The sequence below is a fragment of the Syngnathus scovelli genome, chromosome 7, assembly GCF_024217435.2.
Source record: "Syngnathus scovelli strain Florida chromosome 7, RoL_Ssco_1.2, whole genome shotgun sequence".
Taxonomy (NCBI): Eukaryota; Metazoa; Chordata; class Actinopteri; order Syngnathiformes; family Syngnathidae; genus Syngnathus; species Syngnathus scovelli.
This window is the reverse complement of record NC_090853.1, coordinates 3,492,420-3,514,581: the sequence shown is the minus strand read 5'-3', so window position 1 is coordinate 3,514,581 and position 22,162 is coordinate 3,492,420. Positions and strand designations below refer to the sequence as shown.

Below are 22,162 nucleotides of genomic sequence, written 5' to 3'. Positions count from 1 at the left end.
GTGTAACTGGTGCTGATTGACATTGTTGTGTAATAATATTAAATGGACTCGCACTAACAGTTACAAGAAAACGGAAAAGTTCGGGCCCAGTGGTAACGTACATAACCGTTACAGCTCATGGGAACTAATATGCATATTGCATTTTTTTGTTGTTGCCATTTTTGCACACTAGTTGGCTTAAAGCTGGAGTAAACTTAAGTGCTTTTGGTTATTGCATGTGTAAACTGCCCGGAGACACACACCACTGCCATTTCCATTACCCCCTACCCTAGAGACAGCCTTGTGTATAAACAAAAGTGGCTAACGTTGGTGTCATCTCTCCGTGATCACAACCTCAAGGGCTCCGATGTTGTCTCCCGGGAGCTTGTTTGGCTCGTTCAACAATGAGATCATCGCCCAGCACCCCACACCTCGAACTCCCTCAACCTTCTTTCACCTCCTCCAACAAGGAAGTGATGAGCATGACTGACACAAATGGACGACCACTGACCCTTGCAAACATGTTATTATGTTCAACTTCTACATATTATATAATCAAACTGGCCACCTGATGTCACGCCATTATAATCATGTGTCATCATGGTGTAACCTTTATGTGACCCAGTGAAGGCATTCTAAATATTACTCATCAATGAACAAAAACAATCCAGCATACAACGATATTGATGTAATAGGCTTACTTATATTGACAAATACAGTATAATAAAATGTGCCATATAATAAATTACTATATATATATATAGTTTGACGGTAAAAAGGAAACTGATTTCATACAGTACATGAACAGATAAACAAACGAGTTTGTAGTAGTTGAGCGCCATCCATCGGAAAATCTCCGTACTACATTTCCTTCGCGACTTTAAAAAAACTTCGAAATTTTAACGTCGACTTTTGATTTTCGGTGTGAGTGAAAACATAAAAGTGAGGATGTATGTAACCTTATATTACAGCTATTTTACAAAATGAACAAAAATAACATGCTTGGAAAAAACTAGCGCCACTGTCGCTTTAAATCCGCCGAGTTGGGCACACTTTTTGGCAGGAAATGAGCCTTACCTCACCGGAATCCAACTAACGTGCGGTGCTGGAAGTGGCAGGGAGCTACTAGTACAAAACTCATCGCCAGCAGGCGTAGACTGGGTAATTATTTTATAAAAATCAAGACTTTACGTTTATCAACGTTGTCGTTCTACTCGCTTGATTTACGGTCCGTCGTCCGCTTCGACTTTACGGCTCGGTTCTTGTGGGTCGCTTTGTGTCATGGCTTGTCGTGCTTACATTACGTTAAAATCAGACATTCGTTCCATGAAGGTTCTAGGAAAGAGCGGGAAAGCTCTTTATATAAACGCCGATGTTTCTCCAATATGTCGTTGTTTAAAAGTGTGTTTCTAATGGTTTAATTTGTGTATTTTGTGACTCGTATTCGCCCGACTTTGATCACTTTGATCGCTGGCAGCGGGTCCTCGGGAAGGATTTGTTTCCACGCATGCGCCAACCTATGTTTCCCTCACCTGAGCTCGGGATTAGTTCAACTTGAGCTAAAATAGCTTCACGTGACCTTGCTATTGCTATTAAAATGCAAACAACTATTCGGCCCGTAAAATTAAATAGTAAAATGTAAAGGTTTGGACTGTTATTTGTTTTCCAGTGCACTCAAAGCAATTAGCCCATCGCCTGTGTATGACCACAAGACAGCAGCAGCTATGGTGAGTTTAATTGTTTTTTTAATGTCCTGCGCTTTGCGTCCACAAGGTGGTGCTGTTTCACTAGTGACATGTTTCCAATGAATTACTAGCTTGTGTTTTGGAGGTGTATATGTTGGTCTTTTGTGTTTATTGTCTTTTCTTTTTTTCAATTCCATGTTTCTTACTCTTTTTGTCTTATTTCTTCTTTTTGTGTTTTCTTCTTCTGTCCACTTTTTGTCAACTAACTTCTAACCTTCTTTTTGGTTTCCTTATCGACTGTTTTTCTGACCTTTGGTTTTCTCATTCTTTCTTTTTGTGGCTTCTTATAACCACTTCACTTTCTTATTCTTTTTATGCGTGTCAGTCTTCAGCAGTGGACCTCAAAACCAAGGAGGAGAAGGATGCAGAGTTGGACCGAAGGATCGAAGCGCTGAGAAAGAAGAACGAAGCTCTGGTCAAGCGCTATCAAGTACGGTCAACTCTAATACATCTTCCTAATGGAGGATGCTAAATTTTGATGTTGACTCATTGGCCTGCATTTTTGTTGCCAACAGGAAATAGAAGAAGACAAAAAGAAGGCAGAGCAGGAGGGCATCGCCATCACCACGCCGCGGAAGCCTCGTGGCCACGAGCCGGTAGAATCGGACCGTAGGAGGATAGAAAAGGAAAACTTCACCGTCACGGTTGACTTCTCCAAGTCCCCAGCAGGGGGGGTAAGTTGGAATGTAGAACCTGATATTCTTTTCCAGGAAACATTGCTGTTGACATGAGTCAAGTCATCTCCTAATCATCCTATTTTGCATCATTCACACAAAGCTGCTCTCATGACAAATCAAACAATAATGGCATTGGACTGCATTTGTCACTCGCTTCACGGAGAGCCGAGTCTGTGTTCTCGTCTGTCAGCCTGCCTTGTAAAAAGATCAACATTAGACGGAACAACCTTTCCTGGCAGCGGCTGGAAACCAGAGCAGCGGCATCAACATGATGCTATAACGTTCACACAGGCGCTGTAATTTGTTTATGTCTCGCTTTTATGTTGTGTTCCCTTTGCGCCACATGCTCGCCAGAAGGTAGGCCATGCTTTGTTTTTCAATTTGCACTTTGAGCCTCCAGATATTTGGCCCTCATTTGAAAGGCTTTACATCATCAAATATATTTTGTTACACAACTACAGTATAGCTGAAAAGAAAATCAACCTTGTTCATGAGCCAAAAAGCTCAGAGCAAAAACTATTAAGGCACTTACTGAATGCCAGCCACCTGTTGTTGGCTGTAGGACAAGCGAGTGGTGGAAGACTGGAAGGCCGCCACGCCCCACGGCCGGCGATCGTCGGAGGAGAACGACGGCCCCCGAGGGCCCAGCGACGGCCACAGCCCTCACAGACGGATGGGCTCCGGTCGGCTAGCAAGAGGGGGGACCCCCAGAGGAGGAGGAGGAGGAGGTGGGGGCCGCCAGGAGAGAAGACCGCGAGAACCACGCATGCCCAGAGATGGAGAGCCCGGTGACATAGGAGGACGTAGAGGAGGAAGGAGGGGAAGAGGAGGAGGTGGAGGAGGAGGAGGAGGTGGAGGAGATGCAGGCGGGACACCAGGCGGTGGGGACAGAAAGTCCAAGGTGGATTGTCTCTCTTTTGTTAAAAAAATCGAATGTTACATTTTCACCATTTGTGACACATTTCCTTCTTCCCAAGCAGGAATGGGAGGAGAGGAGGCGACAAAACATTGAAAAGATGAACGAGGAAATGGAGAGAATAGCAGAATATGAGAGAGGACAGCGGGTAACAAACGCATTTGGGTTCCATACGTATTCATTTCTGCTAGTGTTGGACGATGAATCCATTATATGGATTAGAGTTTGATTGTCAGGATAATTTTCTCTGGCATTATACCACCACGTTTACTTAATTGTTGAATCTGTCAAAAAGAAGAATGTTTTTCTGTCCTCAGGCAGATGGTGATAAGCCCCTGCGCAACTTCTTAGACGACCCGCGTCGCTCCGGCCCGGCCCCCGATATCGACCGTAAGGAGGGCAGCAGGAGACACGTACGCAACTGGGGCGGGCTGGACTTTGACAATGTCAAGACCGGCGGCGATCTGGAGAAAGAGTGGACCGTAAGTCGAATACTGAGATGGATCATGCGAATAGAAACAAATATCCAATTCAGCCAAAAACTCTCTGGCACAAGAAGTTTTATGGCGAGTCATCAAACTTCAGTGCCATGCGCCATCAAACCCAAATATGCGTTCTTGGAATCAAAATGGCAGTCAGCCTTCCCACATTATTTTGTGTGAGTCAAAGAACGCAATGTTGTGCTTTTCTCAACAGAGTCGGCGTCCCGGCCCCAAAGGTTCCATGGACATGACCATGTCCATGACGGGCCGCGAGCGAGCCGAGTACCTGCGCTGGAAGAAGGAGCGCGAGCAGATCGACGAGGAGCGACTGGCGCGCCATCGCAACGCCACCGGACAGTGGAGACGCGAGTGGGACGCGCAGAAGACGGAGAACATGTAGGACAAGAAGCAGCGTTGGCTCGTCATTACAGATGTATGCAGACCTGTATTTCATCCATAGGTTCAAGGAGGAAGCGAATGCGGCAGCAGAGGGCAGCAGCGCGCCAGAGCAGGGAGGCAGGAGAGGTATGTTACTGTTGCCATGGTAACCCAACACGCCATTTACTTTTGGGACCAAAATATTGGACGTTCCTAAAAATAATTTACTACAAGGAGCCATTTTTGTTTCCTTACGTGACTTGGATCTTTTTATAGCACTTTGTGTTCCCGGTCACGCCCTCAATTTCTCTTTCCCCTTACTCGCTTGCTCTCACTTTCAATGTCACGTGCTCATTCACACATACGCTCAGGCTTGCTCGCTGGTTTCCTTTTCTGTTTGCCGCAAAAACAAGTTCTCCACTCTTACGAATGGAAAGGCAGCATACACCTCCCATCATCTCCACAGAAGCGGAGAGCGGCGTCGCATTTTCTCGCTTTCAGTGTCCATGTCGCATGTAGCCATGTCGGAGCGAGTGACGTCATGCGACTGGCCATTTATTAAGTTCATTAGCTAAGTGGTTGGTTATATTTCCCCAGAGTGGAGTTGAGACCTCCCCGGAGACCTCATAAGCGGCCTGGGTCCATATTAAAAAATGACCCCATTACCCGCAATGCATCTTTGATGTTATTTCCCATCATGAGTGATGCTTTGTGTGTCCTCCCCGCAGTCCGAGGACGTAACTTTGACGGCGGGTCTCGGGGCAGAACCTCAGGTTAGACCCCCCCCAGTGTGGGCTACTGACCATTGCAATGCGGCCTGCGTGTGTGTGTACTCATCCAAGCAGTTTGCACTTGTGTGTTTGTGTGGCTGCTCTTTGTTGTGTGGAAATGGCGGTCAAGGCTGGGGAGCGGGAAGTCTGAGCTTTCTGGCCTTGCAACCCGACCCAAAATAAGCAGAGGAAGATCTAGATCGAAGTTCTAAGGTCGTTATCTTACAAATAATCATAAGTTGCTAAATGGAGCTAATATCGGTCGGACCCAAATGTGTACACACTCGCTCACATTCACAAACACTTTCTCTCTTACTCATTCACTCTCATTAGTCCTGTAGTCTCTCGCCCTCTCTTTTACATACACACACACAGGATGTGGGTGAAGAGTGGTTGGCGTCAGCCGTGAGAGGTGTGACGGATCAAAGCTGCGAATTATTTTTAGCGCCACTTGACTGCTGCTTTCTGAGGCTTTGCCAGACTTAAGTGGAAGAAGTGTGGTTTGTATTACATCATTCTCTGACTCTTAATTGGCCGGATGACTCCGGTGTCCTCATCTCCAGTCTTTTTTTTTTTTTTTTTAAATCTTTTCGCTGATCCTGCTTCCTACCTTCTCTTTGTAACCTTTTCATCACCTCCCGCCTCGCTCTTCAAGCACTTATCCCGCCTCTCCTCCTCCATCCCTACAAAGCTGTGACCTTCCTCTCTTTTGCTTCGCCTCATCTCCCACTTCTTTGCTTTAGATTTTTCTCTTTGTCAATTTCCGAAAATTCCATGTTTGATGTTGTTTTGATGGTTCGTTCATACAAAATCACAGTGTTTATTTTTTTTTTTTGGGGGGGGGGAGCAAAGTATGACGCACAGGCTCTGTGATGTCATTTTAAACTCACCATCGTTTGAGTTGCATGCAAGTGTTTTCTCTCCCACTAACACGGACATGGATTTTACATTTTGCGACAATGTGTCCCCCAACAGATGATAGCAAGCATCCGCCCAAAGTGCCCACATTTGGCGACTTCCTGTCCCAGGGCAGGTCCCAGGGGCCTCGAGGGGAGCGGAGTCGGGGCAAGGGCAGAGGAGGGAAGCCCAGCTACAGGTAGGAGGACACGTATTTAAACTAAATTACTCAATTGTTCTCTCACTGTATCCCATCATAAAGCGGTAAATTAATTTTTTTTGTCCCATTTTTGTTACAGTATGCACGACAATCGCTGGGAAGAAAAGGAAGATGACGAGAAGGAGAAAAAAGACAAACCCAAGCGAGAGAAAAAGGAGAAATCCACACCTGAGCCAACACAGAAGGTGGGCAGCCGGAATCTAGGGAAGACCTGGTTGTGTTAGAACGACTCTCACTCCGTCTTCTCTCAGGCGGAGCAGGCTCAAGATGAAGAGCAGGACGACGACCAGTGGGAAGACGCCAGCGAGGGCGAGGAGGAAATGTCCGACGAAGATGGGAAGAAAGATGCGGGGAAAGAGGAAGGGGATAAAGACCACGGCACCCCCGCGCCACCCTCGCCTCGCTCCCCTCCGCCGTCTGCCGGAAGCCCCCGTGAGCAGCGTACGCCGAGACCCAAGATCCACATCCCCTCACCGGAGGTGCTCTCACAAAATACCCCAGAGGCGGGAAAGCCCATCAGCCCGTTCCAGCTGCTGGACGGACACCAGCCCGTGTCGGACTGGGCCGAGGAGATGGACATGCAGTCGCCACGGAGCAGCATGGGGGGGGAGTCCCCCATGAAACCTCCGAGTGTCGAGAGCAGCCCTCCACAAAAGGAGGAGCAGGAGGAGACCGCCGAACCCATCGAGGACAACGCTGGTAATTCTGATACATGTTTATTTATTCATGTTTATTTTTTGGGGGGGTGTCACACGTAATTTTAATTATTTTTCAGTTCCCAGTGGCGACATATCTCTTCCACCACCTCCAGAAACGTCAGAAGCCCAGCAGGTTGTCATGGCGTCAGAGCCAGAAGCTGCGCCCTCACTCGCATCAGACGCATCGCCGTCCGAACGCGCTCCAACAGACGTGTCCGACGCTACGGCCCCGGACATCTCTGAGGACCTCCAGGATGCTCCTGACACCCCCTCGCAAGGTTGTCATCACTTAGAAAAACGTGTGTGTTGGTGACATGTCGCAGACTAGGGCTCTTTATTGTAATGAAGATGAATTCATTGTGTTTGTTAAAATATATATGGACTTGAAGGATTGCTTTTTAAATCGCAATTGTAATATTGAGTTAAACAAAAATTAGATTTTATTTTATTTTTTTAACTCAGTCAGCCAGTCATTTTGTTTTGTTTTGTAGACAAAGCAGACAGTCCAACACCCACCGTCTTGGTGACTGAGCCCATCGAAGCCGAGGGAGAGAAAGATGAGAAAGATGAGAAGGATGAGAAAGACGACGACACGGCCAACGTGAACACAGACGCCGCTATCACAGCAGAGACGTCTTCTGAGCAGCCGTCCTCAGGTTTGCTACTCATTCAATGGCAAATGGCCGTCATAGTGCTTCACACCGACTTCCTCACTCAGCAAGTGATGGCCCCACAGAGTCGCAAGCATCGAATTGTCCAGAATGTTTGATCAAACTTCTAGGTTCAACTCAGGACTTAAATCCGAATCTCGTTTGAGCAATTAATCCAGTCAATTGAGACCGACTATTAGCGACCACCGCGGCTAGCACTCAGCTTGCGGCTGCGGTGGCGTCACGTGGGCTAATGGATCACTTGAGAAGTTGTCACAGCAAGCGACCCCGCCTCTATCCATTTGCCAATTGTTTGATTGACATATAGTCTAACAAAATGCTTTCCGGTGAGACCTAGCGGCGTCTTTGTTGGCTTTAAAAGCCCTCGTTTGACTGAGAAGTCCCAAGACCTCTCCGTTTCGTTCTCGCTGCGGTCAGCTCAGGGCGGGGAACAGGAAACCAGAGAAATGCCGAGATGAGAGGCGCAATTAGGTTTTTGCCTGCAAATGAGCAAAGTGCTGAAACGTGATTGGATTAAATCACAAGATGGATGACACACCAACACTAAAGCAGCGTTTCCTCATTGTCAAATTACAGCAGACTTTCATTTGTATAAACTTCATTACCGCATTATGAAAATGACTATTTTTTCACAAATGTTCTTTGTCAACAGTCTGAAGAGGACAATATTGCTGGAGTGATGCCACGCATTTTCTCCCAACAAGACGGGCAGGAGCGTTGCCTTCACACAGTCTGGCTGCGGAGAAGGTTATCTCGTAGTCCTTGTTATTATGTCGCACGCTTTGTCTTCGCTCACGTCAGCGGCGGGAGAAAAAAAATGAAATGGAGCTGCTGGAATCAGCTGATACATAATCAAACAATCACAAGCCTAAAGAAGCCAATCAATGTCCAGTGAGTTGTTTTTTTTTGCAGGGACCCTTTAACAGGCTTCAGTTGTTTCAAGAATTTTTTTTTTTTAGCAAATATTGCGATCAGTTTTTGGATTTATGACTGCTATACAGTCCTTCATACAGTTTAACGATGAAATGTTAGGTTTGCTGTTCAAAAAGGTTGGCACTGCAATAATTGGCTCTTGGAATGGATCATGTGATGTGGGCAAAATTAAAATACACAAACTTTCTATAATGCAGGTTATGCAACAGATTTTGTCATCTTGTATATGTTCCAAGTACTCATATTGGTAAGAAACTGCATTATTTTGTCATGCCTTCAATTAAAATGTAAATCTGATGAGGATTTTAAAATGCCCACGTTTGAGACCACCTTTGTCGCTACCCCGCCGCCCCCCTTTGTTTATCCATCGCATTGACGCGTTTAAAGCTGCTGCCAGTGGGCCATTTTGACCTTGCAGGACTGAAACAAAGCAAGTGACTCATCAGTGCAAGAGTGTTTATTTTTGTTTTTATTACAGACTTCATCTTGTGTTGTTATGTTGCCATGCACGTTTAACAAGCTCCAGGACAAAATTAATGGTTGTGCACTTTCAGCTCCCTCATTTTTACTTTGTCCCATTTCAAGTTTAAGGTGGTCAGAAATGATGCTCCTCCTTCAGAAGAATTTTCTTAGGAACATTCCTAGTGAAATGAGATGACCCAGAAATAGTTGTGGCGTGTGTATGTATTTCTGGGACCTTACATTCATTTCCGGTATTGCTTTTATTTTGAAACACATTCCGGAAACGACTGTACGTGCGTCCCTGAGCGGGCTTGACAACTGTCCCGTCCCGCTGATGCCATCCTTCCTGAGTTCACTTGTCCGGCTCAGTGCAGAAGACAAGTCGCGTCCAGTACCAGATCCGGCGGCACTTGAGCGTCTCCTCAAACCGACCACACTGCGCCCCTGCACGTCCCGGAGATAGTGGAACCGAGGGGCGTCTCTCGGTTCCGCACCCGTCCCACCTCACATGAGCTCCACGCCGTTGTGGAAAGTGGCTCCACTTACAAGATGAAAGCAACCGACGGAGGAGCCAACGTTCCCGTGGACAAACTGAACGGCGACCCCAAGCGGAGGCCCAGCTACCCGGGGGAGCCGCGCGCCAAGCACGCCAGCATGTCCGCCAAGGTGTGGGTCAAAGTGGCCATGGCCATCGCCTATTTCCTATGCGTGTCAGTGGCCGCCTTCATCCTGGTCATCTACTACGTCTTTTTCTGGAAGCCTAACCCGCACAACAACAGTACCAGCAGCAGCGGCGCGTCTGGCGTCAGCGGCGTCACGGAGCCGCACAACCACACCGACTGCGCGCCTAAATTCGGATGACTGAACTGCAGGTGAACGCATGCAAGCGGGCGGGTTTTGCGTGAGGCTGCGGCAGGAGCACGCATGGATGAATGCGTGGATGGAGGACACCGGAGGAAGAGGGGGAGGGTCGTCCTTCTTTTGGCGTGGGGGGGTGATGCTGTATGATGCACCAAAAAGACCCCGAAGTGATCGCAACCTTTTGCTACCCTTGAAGGACGTCCAGGATTTCATATTGACCTTGTAGACCACTCTTGGAGCTGGTTAAACACTTTGTTTACTTTGACGGACCTCCGGGAACGGACTCTTCTGGGTTCCTATTCAATATTTACAAATCAGCTATGTAGCTATCCCCTTAGAAATATATTTAAACACGTTACCTTGAAGGACCTTCAGGAATGCTCCCCAAAAGCGTTCATTTTAATATGTATAAAACCTGATTCAGCTAGTATGTACCCCCCTCCTACTTCAAAGCTAGTTAAACACTATTTACCTCGAAGTATCTCCCCGTGGTCCCTTACTATACTACCTCCAGGATAGCTTTATTCTTTTTAAACTCATTTTTTTGGGGGTGCCACTTTTTACTAGTTGTCTCCCACACGTTTTCAACAATTATCTTCAAGCATGTATAATGTATTGGGAAAAAAAAAAAAACCTGTGGGCACTTTATAAATAACTTCACTTGAAAAAATTACATGTTGCAGGATTATGGAATGTGAGTCACCTACTGATGCTTTTTGTTATGTAATGTCATCAATTTGATCAAAATTGGAACCTAAAAATGAAGCATGACTGAATCGTCCGGCTAATTTAATGTGACGATATCTCTTTGACAAAAAATTGGCCAGTTTTTCTCATAAAAAAAAAGTAAATTAGAACATAAAAGAAAGATAAGGACATAAAGAAACTACCATTTAATTTCTGCCATCAGTTAAGGTATCATCTTGATGATCAACCACGATAAACCACATTAGCATATTTCAGGTTATATTTCTAAAATCACTTTTCCTCACGTAATGTCCTAAATGTAATCTAAGTGGGCTCAGAATAATTCGGCTTTTGTGATCTTTCCGATGACACCGTTCAAAATGTACCCGGGACCCTCAGTTTGGGAAACCTGAACTGATTTAGAATATAGCTTGGCTCTTGTGAGAAGACGTCTCACTACAGTATGTGCACTGATTTAAGACTATTCAGGTAATATTTTAAGTGTAGCAGAACACGTAGCCTCATCATGTAGTATGTTTGTATAGCTCCGCTGTGGCAACGCTTTGGATGGAGCTTCATTGTACCTTGTGATAGCACTTTCTATGCTCGCAGTGACTGTTTTGTTGATTGCGACAATGATTATGATGATAAACTATGCATTTATTCCTGTGTGGGTGTTTTTTTTTGTGTGATGTCACCATTAGCCCGCAACATTGTGATGTTGAGGATTGACTGTGATTTGGATAATATTGTAAACTCTACCAAACAAATTTATCATGCAGTACAGGGTTTGGACACTATGTGGTGGTGTTGCACAGCAGTGACTTTTTCTAGCGTTGTGTCTGTAGCCATAGTTCGTATTTTTCTGAATTTTTTCGACCATTTTCATATTGTTCACTATCCTTTTTTTTCCTCTTCTCACATTTAACCATCTTTGTTTCTAAAATAGTAGTTGTGTATTTTCCCCGCTTTTTCTCACGCATTGTCCAGAATTTATGTATCTTTTCTTTTTTCCAACATGTTTTCAACGTTTCAATATTCCTGTATTCATCCTCTCACATTTATTTCTTTTGACTAATATTTATTTTTCCAATCTGTGCCTTTTACTTCTATTTTTCTCATTTGAGCATATCATTTTTATTCATTCTGATGATGATATATTTTGTCTTTAATTGTGCATTTTTTTTCCCATTTCAAGCCGTCGTAGCTTTGAAACGTCGATTGTCGTTCCCATCGAATTACTGCTCGGTTACCATGGTAGCGGCCCTGCAGTTTCCCGGATGTAGTCTACCCCCACCCCTTCCTCCTCACCGCCACCCCCTGACGCTTCCAACATGGCGTCGGCAAAGTGAGACTTTGGGTTGATAGTTTACGGCTCTCATAAAGTCCTCCCGGGGCTCTCTTGCGCTCTTTGCGGCGCCACGGACGGTTCACCGGGGATCTTACGTGGTGAGTAAGCTCTCTTTTTTCATACCTATAAAGCAAAACTTGAGCGGCTTCTTGTGTTCGAGTTTTGAGTTGAGGGGGGGCGCTTTTCTCCTTTACCTGCTATCACTTGCTAACGTTAGCTTCTCCTCCTACTTTTGCTCGCTCACTTTTTCCTACTTTATGCCTCGATATGATGTCACAAAAAGATTTTATTGCTGATGTTTATATCTTCTGAAGCGGGTTTAGTGTTTTCAATCAAATCGACGAGACACTTCCTGGTGGAGTTGTTGGAAGCATCAGAGTTACAGCTGTTCAATTTCCAGCAGGGCTAAAATCGAAGCTAAATGCTAAAATCTCTTCCTGCGTGTGTTGGGAGTATCACACATTCCCGGGATACCTCGGATCCACGAAAGAGTGGTTCGTCGCTCCCTACTATTTTGGCATTTTGGTCCGATTGTGCGATTAAAAGTAATCCTGCCGAAATTTTGAGGGACGAAGTTGACCGGGCACTTTTCCGATTGTGAGGATGGTGACCTCAAGTGGGTAAAAATAACTTCAGCCCACATGGACATTATAATTTCTTTATTATTTAATATCCACATTTTTTTTGATTATCTGATCAGTTTGATCGGTTTTTTTCGGGTAGTATCTGCGTGGTAACAGCGATGTTGTTGTGCTGTGTGAAAAGCACTGACATGGAATGATGGGGTGATAATTATTTCAGCAATTTGTCGCTTAAATGATTCTTTCAGGGATGGGCTAGCCTCACAAGCCCTTTTGCATTCATGTTTGTCAAAAATATAATACCATTTTAGCTTTTATACTTCTCAGCGGATCAATTTGTGGGTTGGGTTCTTTGGAATTAGGGATCATCTCAGCAGGGAGGCTGAACCTGCTGGAAGTGTGTGTTGTGGTTAGTTTGAAGTCATCTGACTCGCCGCAAGCTTTGAGGCAAACACAGCTGCTGAATGACCACTAGGGAGGAGCTGCCCTTCGCAGTGCCTGATGAAAAGGTCTCGAGCCAGAGTACAGTTCTACGAAAAAGAAAAGTGGAGAACATTGATTTGCATACTTCCAATTAAAGTCATCGTCTTAGCGAGTCATGTCTAACACCTGGTTGAGGAAAAACTGGTTTTCACATAATCTGTCAAATATATATTCTTTAAATTTTTGCTATTTCCGTGTAAGTTAACACTATCATTATTTGCTCTCATGGAAACTTAATTTGTGTGAGTAGAAATCTGAGATTTTATTTTTAGGCTTTCCTGGCTAACTTGATGTAAAGAGGTTTAATTTGTTCAGATTGATCATGTTTTTAATCTGACAACCTGTTGCAGAGTGCAAGATGGCGCTTCCACGCCAATCGCAGAATTGTTTGAGGGGTGGCCCGCAGCAGCGGGGGAGGCATGAAGCGGCAAGTTAAGCTGATGAAATAAACACAGCAAAAATTCAGTCAGTGCGTAAGCAGAACAAACACAGGGAGGGGCGGCCAGGTTTGTTGCTTTTGGAGGGCCGGATTTGGGGGTGGGTCTTCACTACAACGACCACAGGACCCAATATCAACACCCCACAACGTTTGGGAACAGAGGTAAAAAATACACAAAAGGTAAACAAAACCATTTGAGTGAGAGTGAACTCGCGGCGTCCTTATCAAGGGCGCTAAGCGTTCCCGCCGCATTCCTTTGTGTTGTTGTCAGTTTGTTCTCCTCCCAATGTTCACATAGGCGAATAACGTGAAAAAATTATCTTTTAATGCCAATCCAAAAAAGGCAAGATAGGACGTGCTCTTCACAAACACACAACGCACTTAATTCGAAAATGTCCCGGTGGTGTTGAAGCAGCAGAGAACAGTGGTGGGAGTAAACAAGAGCTGCCTTTTTGTCTGTTTGAACCTTTTTTTTTTTTTTTTTTTTGACCGGAATGTTCCGCATGGTTCTGACTGTGAATGGACACAGCATTGTTGTAACTCCGGCTGCTACAGTTAATCTAAAAACTGCAAAAAATGCAACGTTGCACGTGTAGAAATAAGTTGAACACTTCCAAAGTGCGACTGCAACAATTTTTTAACAGCACACACTGAGAAGTTGTGCAAATTTGCCGACCTGCATCTGGCTTTCATTGACCTATGATAAAGTGTGCGGGAGGATTGCAAGAGAGAAGCAGCAGAGAAATATGTGAGGAGAATCAAAAAAATCCTACAGGAATGCTACGAGTAGGAAGCAGAGTTGAAACAACGCAAAGTTTCCAAGTACCGCTAATTGCACTGCTGGAGTCCATCAAGGCTCCGGTTTAAGCCCACTAGATTTGCCCACTGTATTAAGGCATTGACACGGAATGGCGGGGCCCATTTGACCCAGTATTTGAAGTTTGAATCAGTCCATTGTGTTTGAAAGGTGTTTTTTTTGTAAGGATTCATGAGTCATGAATGTACTTCTGCTGTGTCATGTGATTGGCTGATGACGAGAGATGCCAAACTTCCTCATTGCACATTTTACCGTGTGAATTGTGTGTGTGTGTGTCTGTGTGTCATTGGCTGTCCCACATTCCTCAACCTGTCACTGGAATCTCACGGCCATTGGCCACGGCCCTCCGTGCTTTTGTTTGAAAGAAATCTCATGATTGGCTGCTAACCTGTTTGTCTTTTTCAAGTTCCTCATACGTGTTTGTGTTTTCAGCGCGTCACGTTTGGTTATTTATTCGAAAGGTAATTGACTTGTGCTGGATTTATTGGTGATAGCATGTACATGCTAGTTTTCGCAAGCACCTGTTTAGCTGATGAAATTGACTCGTCAATGGTTAACAAAAGCCATTAAACACAGGGAGAGAAAAACAAGGCCAGCAGAATACAATTGTCTTTTTTTTTTTTTTTTTTAAAGGTATTTTTACAGAATCACCGCAGTAGACAAGTTGTCTAACTTTTGTCCCTCCTGATATTTAACCAAGGGGAGCCGTTTGGACTTCCTGCCCTCAGGTTTGTTTACATTACCTTTACGTGACATTTACCTGCTAGTCCACATTTGAAAGAATTCAAATCTCCTGCTTTGGGGGCTTTTTAAAACATTTGGTCAGTCCTCCTTTGTTTTTCCCATTTTGAAAAGTTGGAAGGAGCTGAAAGAGAAAAATAAACTCTGTTTTATTTAGTTTATTTTATCCCCCGATTCTGGTCTTGACGGTTATCGCAGTTTCTCTATTTCAAAGCGCCGGGTCACAAACAGGATTCCACCGAGCGGACGTCTGGTTTTGAAAGTCAAGCCGTGTCTTTGTCCTCCACTGCGTTCGAACAAGGACAAGTGCGGCCGAGTTGTTTACGTTGGCCTTATCAACTGAGGCGAGTGCAAGACTGGCATCCAGACGGCCCCGCTATGTAAGCTATGTCCACGAAAAGCCTTCGACTGAAAATCACGGCAGATCCATCCATCCCATGTAGAGAAGTGGAATGTGGTCACCGTGCTCCTCTGATGATTTTTCGATATGAATGGAATAGTATAACATGCGACGAGGGAAATTTTGTCGCCCGCATGCGAGCCGTCGAAACTCTCATTAGCTGAGCAGAGAGGTATGTAAGACACGTTCACCCTGAGCTGTCAACTCTAAATATAGGCTTTTAACTTCATTGAGGTTGAACGAGCCCCATGGTTAAGTTCTGTCAACCGGCTGACATGTCTTCAGCGCTTGGTGTCATCAAAGTGCTGCTAACCTCAAATGTTCTCAGTGTCTGACTCACCAGCTGACTGAGCGCCATGGTCTTTTTTTTAGGCTCTATGGTTCTTCTTTTCAAGGTCTTCACTGTCATGATCCTGCTCCACCTGTTCCTCATCTTCTTGGTCATGCCCCGCACAATCCTGGTTAACCTACTCCTTTTCTTCTTGATTGTAGTCTTGGTTGGTTTTCTTCTTTATTGCCCTAGCCTTCACACGCATGGATGGATTTTCCAGAACAAAGGATCTCTGTTGGGAGTAACTTTTGTTTTTAAGATCAAAGTGAGGGGGGGGGGGGAGTTTTTGGCAAAGTCAGCATGCAGGTGCTTCATCCTCAGCGCACGTGCTGAACATCTGTGCGACACTCCGATTTGCGCACCTCGACGTCATGGTTTCTCTCTCCTCCTCCCCCCGCAGCGCTGATGCTCGGCTGTTTGCCGCCCCGGCCGCCGCCATGTTCACCAAGAAGAAAAAGTCGCGCATCCAGATCTCGGCGCCGTCCAACTTTGAGCACCGCGTGCACACCGACTTTGACGAGCAAGAGCAGAAGTTCGTGGGCCTGCCCCGCCAATGGCAGTCGCTCATCGAGGACACGGCCAAGAGGCCCAAGCCTTTCATCGACGCCACCGTCATCACGACCGTCGAGCCGCACAAGGTGGGACGAGTAAATATGAAACCATCTAATATTGTGTATTTATTGAATTCTCTGTTTGTCTTCAGCCCATCGTGCGCGGCACAAAGCTGGGGGTGGATGGCTCCCTGACTTGGCTTCTGGACGAGTTTGACACCATGTCGGTGACTCGCTCCAACTCATTGAGGCGGGGCAGCCCCCCCGTGCAGCCTCGCCAGGAGAACGGAGACCCCCACCAACGACAGCCCCCGCAATTCGACAGGTGAGACAAGTCAGAATGAACACAAAGTTTCACGCAGTGCCCAGGAAAAAATTGCAATTGGATTGTTTTTCCAAATCCTTCTCCCCTACTGCCCACCCATGTACCAGACCACTGGATCTCCAGTCCACAAATTAAATAAACACGAAAGAAACTTTGGAGACCACGCCCGTGTTTTGTTTTATAGAGAGCGCCTGGGGTCAGACCCCCGCCACAATCTGCAGCCCCACCGAGGCTCTCAGCGAGAAGACGGGCCCCACGCTCGGCCTCAGCAGCAACCTCGAGGTCAAGAGCCGGGCTGGGTCCACAGAGACAGACCGGGTTCCGGTCCCCCGCCACCACCTCCGCACAGAGACCGACAGCATCGCGACCAGAACCAGGTTAGACCCTGGATGAGGATGTTCATGAAGAATCTTTCTATTATTCTTCATCCTTACACTTGCTGTCTTCAGGATCAGGTTGTCCGCCGCGATCCGCATGGTGAACACAGACCAAAGTCCAGCTACCAGGTGCGGGATGGCAGCCCTCAGTCCCCCCGGGAAAAGCGGCCCCTATCAGGGCCCAACATCCGCACGCCTAACCTGCCGGTGACCGACGGCGTGGTGAAGACCGCACAGCAGACCACGCGGCCGTTCAACACGTATCCTCGGGCGGAGAGCGACGGGGGGCGCAGTCCCACCGGACCGGTAAGCACGCTAGGAGAACATCCCAATGGACCTCCCTAATTCATCACACATTGGTGACAATGCTCGTCTTTGACCTCCTTCCAGCCGGTGCGCCCCAACGAGTCATCCCCTCAAAACGGCCCCTCCGTCCCCCTCCGAGGGTCTTCCGGCTCTAAGCCTCCCGTCGGCCACCCGCACCCTCACCACACTTCATCGCATCCCAGCCTGACACCCGAGGCCGGCCAGCACCCGCACACCCCTCACCCCGGCGTGCCGGCCCCACGCCCGCCGGCCCCCTCCGGCCTTCCGCCGCCTCCCGACGCCCGTTCCCCGCAGAGAGAGCCGCAGAGGGTCTCCCATGAGCAGTTCCGGACGGCTCTGCAGATGGTGGTAGATCCCGGCGACCCCCGCACCTACTTGGATCACTACATTAAGATCGGAGAGGGGTCCACGGGCATCGTGTGCATCGCCACCGTCAAGACCACGGGAAAACTGGTAGCTGTGAAGAAAATGGACCTGAGGAAGCAGCAGCGCAGAGAGTTGCTCTTCAATGAGGTAACTGCTAACACGCTAACACGCTAACAAGCTTACAGAGCATCTGGAAAGTATTCGCAGAGCTTTGCCTTGTCCACATCGTGTTCTGTTACAGCCTGATTGGAAAGTGGATTACAAAAACATGATTTGTTGTGTTGAATTCTGAATGAATCAGAATGTCTAAAAAGTCAAGCATTGTGAAAATGTGTATAAACAATGTATCGCTTCACCATCTTCTTCCATGTGTGGATTTAAGGTGGTGATCATGCGAGACTACCACCACGAGAACGTGGTGGAGATGTACAACAGCTACCTGGTGGGTGACGAGCTCTGGGTTGTGATGGAGTTCCTGGAGGGAGGCGCGCTCACGGACATTGTGACGCACACCAGGTGAGAGCCGAGGGACACCTGCGAATTGGAATGTAACACCTCAAGAGTCAGTCCAAGTCACCTCATAAGTTCTCTCGTGGCACTTTGCAGGATGAACGAGGAACAGATTGCCACCGTGTGCCTGTCCGTCTTGAAGGCCTTGTCGGTGCTGCACACGCAAGGCGTCATCCATCGCGACATCAAGAGCGACTCCATCCTGCTCACGCACGACGGCCGGGTACAAACATTCAAGTTAACTTCATGTGTAAGGCGGCTTGGGAAAAAAAAAAGTGGCTGATGTTTTCTGTTCCGGTTGTCCAGGTGAAGCTGTCCGACTTCGGTTTCTGCGCTCAGGTGTCAAAGGAAGTGCAGCGCAGGAAATCTCTGGTGGGCACGCCGTACTGGATGGCGCCTGAGCTCATATCACGACTTCCTTACGGTCCCGAGGTACCATTCCAGCCTTTCTTCACTCCCTGTCTGGACCTCCAAAGGACCATGTTTTGATCTCTCTTTGTTCAGGTGGACATCTGGTCTCTGGGCATCATGGTCATTGAGATGGTGGACGGGGAGCCGCCGTACTTTAACGAGCCACCGCTCAAGGCCATGAAGATGATCCGAGACAACCTCCCACCCAAACTCAAGAACCTGCACAAGGTAGTCTCGCTGCTAAATCCAAAAAGTCTATGTTCTCAAGGGATGGCCAATTTGCTGCCGACTGAAAATGACACAACAATACGCCGACTGTGCTTTTCAGGTGTCCCCGGTGTTGAAGGGCTTCTTGGACCGCATGTTGGTGCGTGACCCGTCCCAGCGTGCCTCCGCCAGCGAGCTCCTGAAACACAGCTTCCTGAGCAAGGCCGGCCCACCGTCCTGCATCGTGCCCCTCATGAGGCAGAACCGCTTGAGATGAGGACTACTTGTACATTTTGGGCTTTTCTACTGTGGGGGGGGGGGGGGGGGGGGGAGGAGAGGGGGGACTGTGTGTGTGCGTGCGTGTTTTCCTCTGGATACAAAGCAATAATTTGGGTTGAGTGACTGCGTGAGTGTTTGTGTGTGTTCACGACTCGAGCACGATTCTCACTGTTAATGAAAAGAACACATACCGTAACCTGCCTAACCTGGAACTTTTATTATTATTTGGACCCGGCTTGGATTTTGAAAGCTGACGGGGAGACACTGGTCCCGAGCCTGGCCCTGCCTGGACTTTTGACTACTGAAGGGTGCACACCAGCGGGGGGAGAAAAAAAAAAAAAGCAAAACATGAAGTCAGAGGTAAACACTGGAGTTGATTTTGTTGCTTTTTTGCGTGTACGTATGATGAGTGTCACTGTCGTAAGGTCTTGAGTTGATTTTTAATGTTTATGATAATTTGATGTGATGATTATGGTGATGAGGATAATGATGATGATTTTTCAAGCACTGTCAACACTAGAAGCTGCACACACACACACACACACACACACACATGCCACAACATGACTGCAATATAATGAGTTTGACAATGAATTCAAACATGCAGCCACACACACACACAAACACACACACAGACAGATTGTCATGTTGTGGCTGATGAGTGTACATACTGTTTTTTAATTAACTTTTTTAGATCACACTTAGTTTTTTACAAAAGGAAATAGATGACGCTGATATTTGATACAGCGATGAGGATTTATGACAACTTTACAAGCGGTGCTTCCTTTTCCCTCCCTGCCGTGAACGACGAACCTAATTTGATACCAAACAAAAACATGGCTTTAGCGCGTAGCACAGAACATATATGTTATTTTTATACATGGAAATGTGCTTATCATGTAGCAGAACTAGCTGGTACGTCCCTAGTCACCTCCCAAGCAGCAGGGGGCAGCGTGCACACCTATCCTTGCTTTGTTTCTTTTTCTTGATCCGAACAAAATGTTTTGTGTACTGTAGATTTGACCTCCAAAACACTAACCACTCAGAGAGCCTGCAATTATTATTATTATTATTTTTGTAGTTTGACAGTTCGTGAGTGAAGCGACAATCAGGTGCACTTGAAATTGGTAACGCTAAAAACAAAGAAGACACTCTGTTGAGCCGAAACCTCACTCGAGCCCAAAATCTGAATGTGTATCCAAGTTGTGTCATTTACATATGTACACTATACTCTCAAAATATAAGTATAAATCTCTAATGCACCAAAATTAAAGTACCACCTTTCTGCACAAATGTGTGGAAAACTGTTTTTCTGTTACATTAAAACAAGTATTGAGAAAAAAAAGCCGGTGAGGACTCGGAGGTAATGAGATGCTCAGTAACGGCAAGCTAGCATGTCGCGGAAAGAGGCTAGCTAACGCTGGCAAGTACAACTAGTTGGAATTTTAGACCATTATTGTTTGTAAAATAATTCCTGTTTTCATTTTTTTGTGTTTTATGAGTTACTAAATGATTTTCATAAAGCAGAACAAAATGACTAGACCAGCTAATTTTAGATCCAACATAGTTACAATGCTATTCAATGCTGCTGTGCTAGCATCACAGAAAATGGCCAGCCAACACTGCCAACTAGCTAGTTTTGTGCCATTTTAAACTTTTTTGCATGTAGAAAATGTTCTCATGCTTTATAGCTGCAAGGTGGCATCCCAAAAAGCTAGCTAACACTAGCGACTGCAGCTAGCTAGTTTTACACAACATTCCTCACATGTTAAAAAGTTTTCTCTTGTACTGTGTGCCAAGTTGGAGTTTGAACAAGTAGAACATGCTGACTACCTTTGACAGGCTAGTTTTACGTCACGTTATACAATATGACATGCATGGGGAAATCCCTCGAAAGTTAACAAAATTTTCCTTGGGGTTTTTGGGTCTAAGAAGCAGGGCATAACTTCGTACTGCGACCGACCTTCCATTAATTCTCTCTCCAGATCTTGTTCCCAAATGTTTTTCTTCCATTGCCATCGTCTCTACAGCCGTTGTTGGTTTGAGTGCCTTCTTTGCCTTTGCGTGGACGCTTTGACGTCATCGCTGGCTAAATGATGGGTAGTTCAGTGTAAATAGAGCAAAAAGTTCCATTCTGGTAGCTGATGACATCATCAGCGTCTGTCTGTGTTGTCACTGGGATTTGCGACAAAATAAAAACCACTTTGCTTTTGAAATATGTTTTATTATTTTGGGAAAAATATCTGTCAGTAAACCGTCAGTTTGTCTCTATATTTTTCTGTCCATTCACTCATTCATCTATCTGTCTGCCCATCTCCTTTCCCAAAATGAGTAGTTTATATGCCAAGCTTATACATAGCACTTTTAGTCCCACAACGGAAACAACAGAAAACCACACGGAAGACACCCAAGTGATGAGGAAAAAGACTCACTAAAACATTTGAAAACAAAGTCCTGTTGCTTTTACTTTGTATATACCACTAGCGTAAAAACTACAACAAAATATTAGTTTGGGTAAATATGTACATGCCATAATTACAGCACCCTCAATAATTGTCTAAATAAATTAAATAATTGTTTATAAATATGCTTCTATTTGAGTAAATATTGTGGTTTAATCGTGTTATGATTTAGGGAGGAGTGGAGAGCACGTGATCTAATCGATGACGTCATTCTGCGCCTTGCATTACAAAATCATTTTTGAAAAAAATATTGACGAGCTTTGATTTTTAGACAAAGCCGTTTGCTGCCTCCAGGTGGTCACTTGACGTCCTGCAACAGGGGTGGTCTGATTTGGTAATTAGACTGAAAAATTCAATAAGGTTTGTTTGCAGATATTAAAGAATGTGATGCTAAAAACATACTCCATGTTTAATAATTTGTTGTCATTTTGCTTGCCCATATGGTGTTAAGGCGCAACTCGTGTGAATTATTAACTGATGACGTTTTTAGATTGGTCTCCTCGACACTTCCGGTGTTGGTAATTGTACCTTGGTCACATGACACGGTGTGCTTCAACGATTGAACACGAGAAGGCTGTTGTTGCCATGGAAACAGCAGCACTGTTGCACGAGGCAGATGGAGGTGAGGAGGTCTCATCAAGTTAACGGAAAGTACTTCAGAACAACACCTTTGCTTTTCAAATTAAAACTGAAATTGAACGTAAAATCTGAAATATTATGTAATGGGTCAGGATTAAGGTTTCAAATGATTATTTCGGGCCTGATTTGAAGCTTCAGTCAGGTTTCAGGACATGGTTGAGGTTAGAAATCATAGTTGTGGATTATGAA

General features: G+C 45.9%; 2 protein-coding genes across 5 annotated transcripts; both read left to right on the top strand.

Annotated features, from left to right (window-relative positions):
* Positions 1 to 1,009: 1,009 nt before the first annotated feature.
* On the top strand, positions 1,010 to 8,679 carry ccdc9 (coiled-coil domain containing 9). 3 transcript variants are annotated; one of them, XM_049725551.1, is made up of 16 exons: positions 1,010 to 1,140; positions 1,649 to 1,706; positions 2,050 to 2,154; positions 2,240 to 2,398; positions 2,964 to 3,302; positions 3,382 to 3,465; positions 3,635 to 3,799; positions 4,014 to 4,195; positions 4,260 to 4,324; positions 4,906 to 4,950; positions 5,923 to 6,043; positions 6,144 to 6,249; positions 6,316 to 6,763; positions 6,876 to 7,040; positions 7,254 to 7,418; positions 8,086 to 8,679. In XM_049725551.1, the coding sequence occupies exons 2-16, from the start codon at positions 1,704 to 1,706 to the stop codon at positions 8,088 to 8,090; spliced, it is 2,157 nt and encodes a 718-aa protein (XP_049581508.1). In that variant the 5' UTR covers positions 1,010 to 1,140; positions 1,649 to 1,703; the 3' UTR covers positions 8,091 to 8,679. The 3 variants fall into 3 exon arrangements, with proteins under 3 accessions (XP_049581508.1, XP_049581507.1, XP_049581509.1); XM_049725550.1 differs by having other exon boundaries at positions 6,840 to 7,040; XM_049725552.2 differs by lacking the exon at positions 4,906 to 4,950 and having other exon boundaries at positions 1,011 to 1,140; positions 6,840 to 7,040.
* Positions 8,680 to 11,680: 3,001 nt separating this feature from the next.
* pak4 (p21 protein (Cdc42/Rac)-activated kinase 4) lies at positions 11,681 to 21,088 on the top strand. 2 transcript variants are annotated; one of them, XM_049724924.2, is made up of 11 exons: positions 11,681 to 11,825; positions 15,920 to 16,157; positions 16,223 to 16,395; positions 16,580 to 16,772; positions 16,845 to 17,078; positions 17,163 to 17,612; positions 17,848 to 17,981; positions 18,072 to 18,198; positions 18,282 to 18,407; positions 18,480 to 18,614; positions 18,715 to 21,088. In XM_049724924.2, the coding sequence occupies exons 2-11, from the start codon at positions 15,957 to 15,959 to the stop codon at positions 18,868 to 18,870; spliced, it is 1,929 nt and encodes a 642-aa protein (XP_049580881.1). In that variant the 5' UTR covers positions 11,681 to 11,825; positions 15,920 to 15,956; the 3' UTR covers positions 18,871 to 21,088. The 2 variants fall into 2 exon arrangements, with proteins under 2 accessions (XP_049580881.1, XP_068507410.1); XM_068651309.1 differs by lacking the exon at positions 11,681 to 11,825 and adding an exon at positions 13,372 to 13,392.
* Positions 21,089 to 22,162: the final 1,074 nt, after the last annotated feature.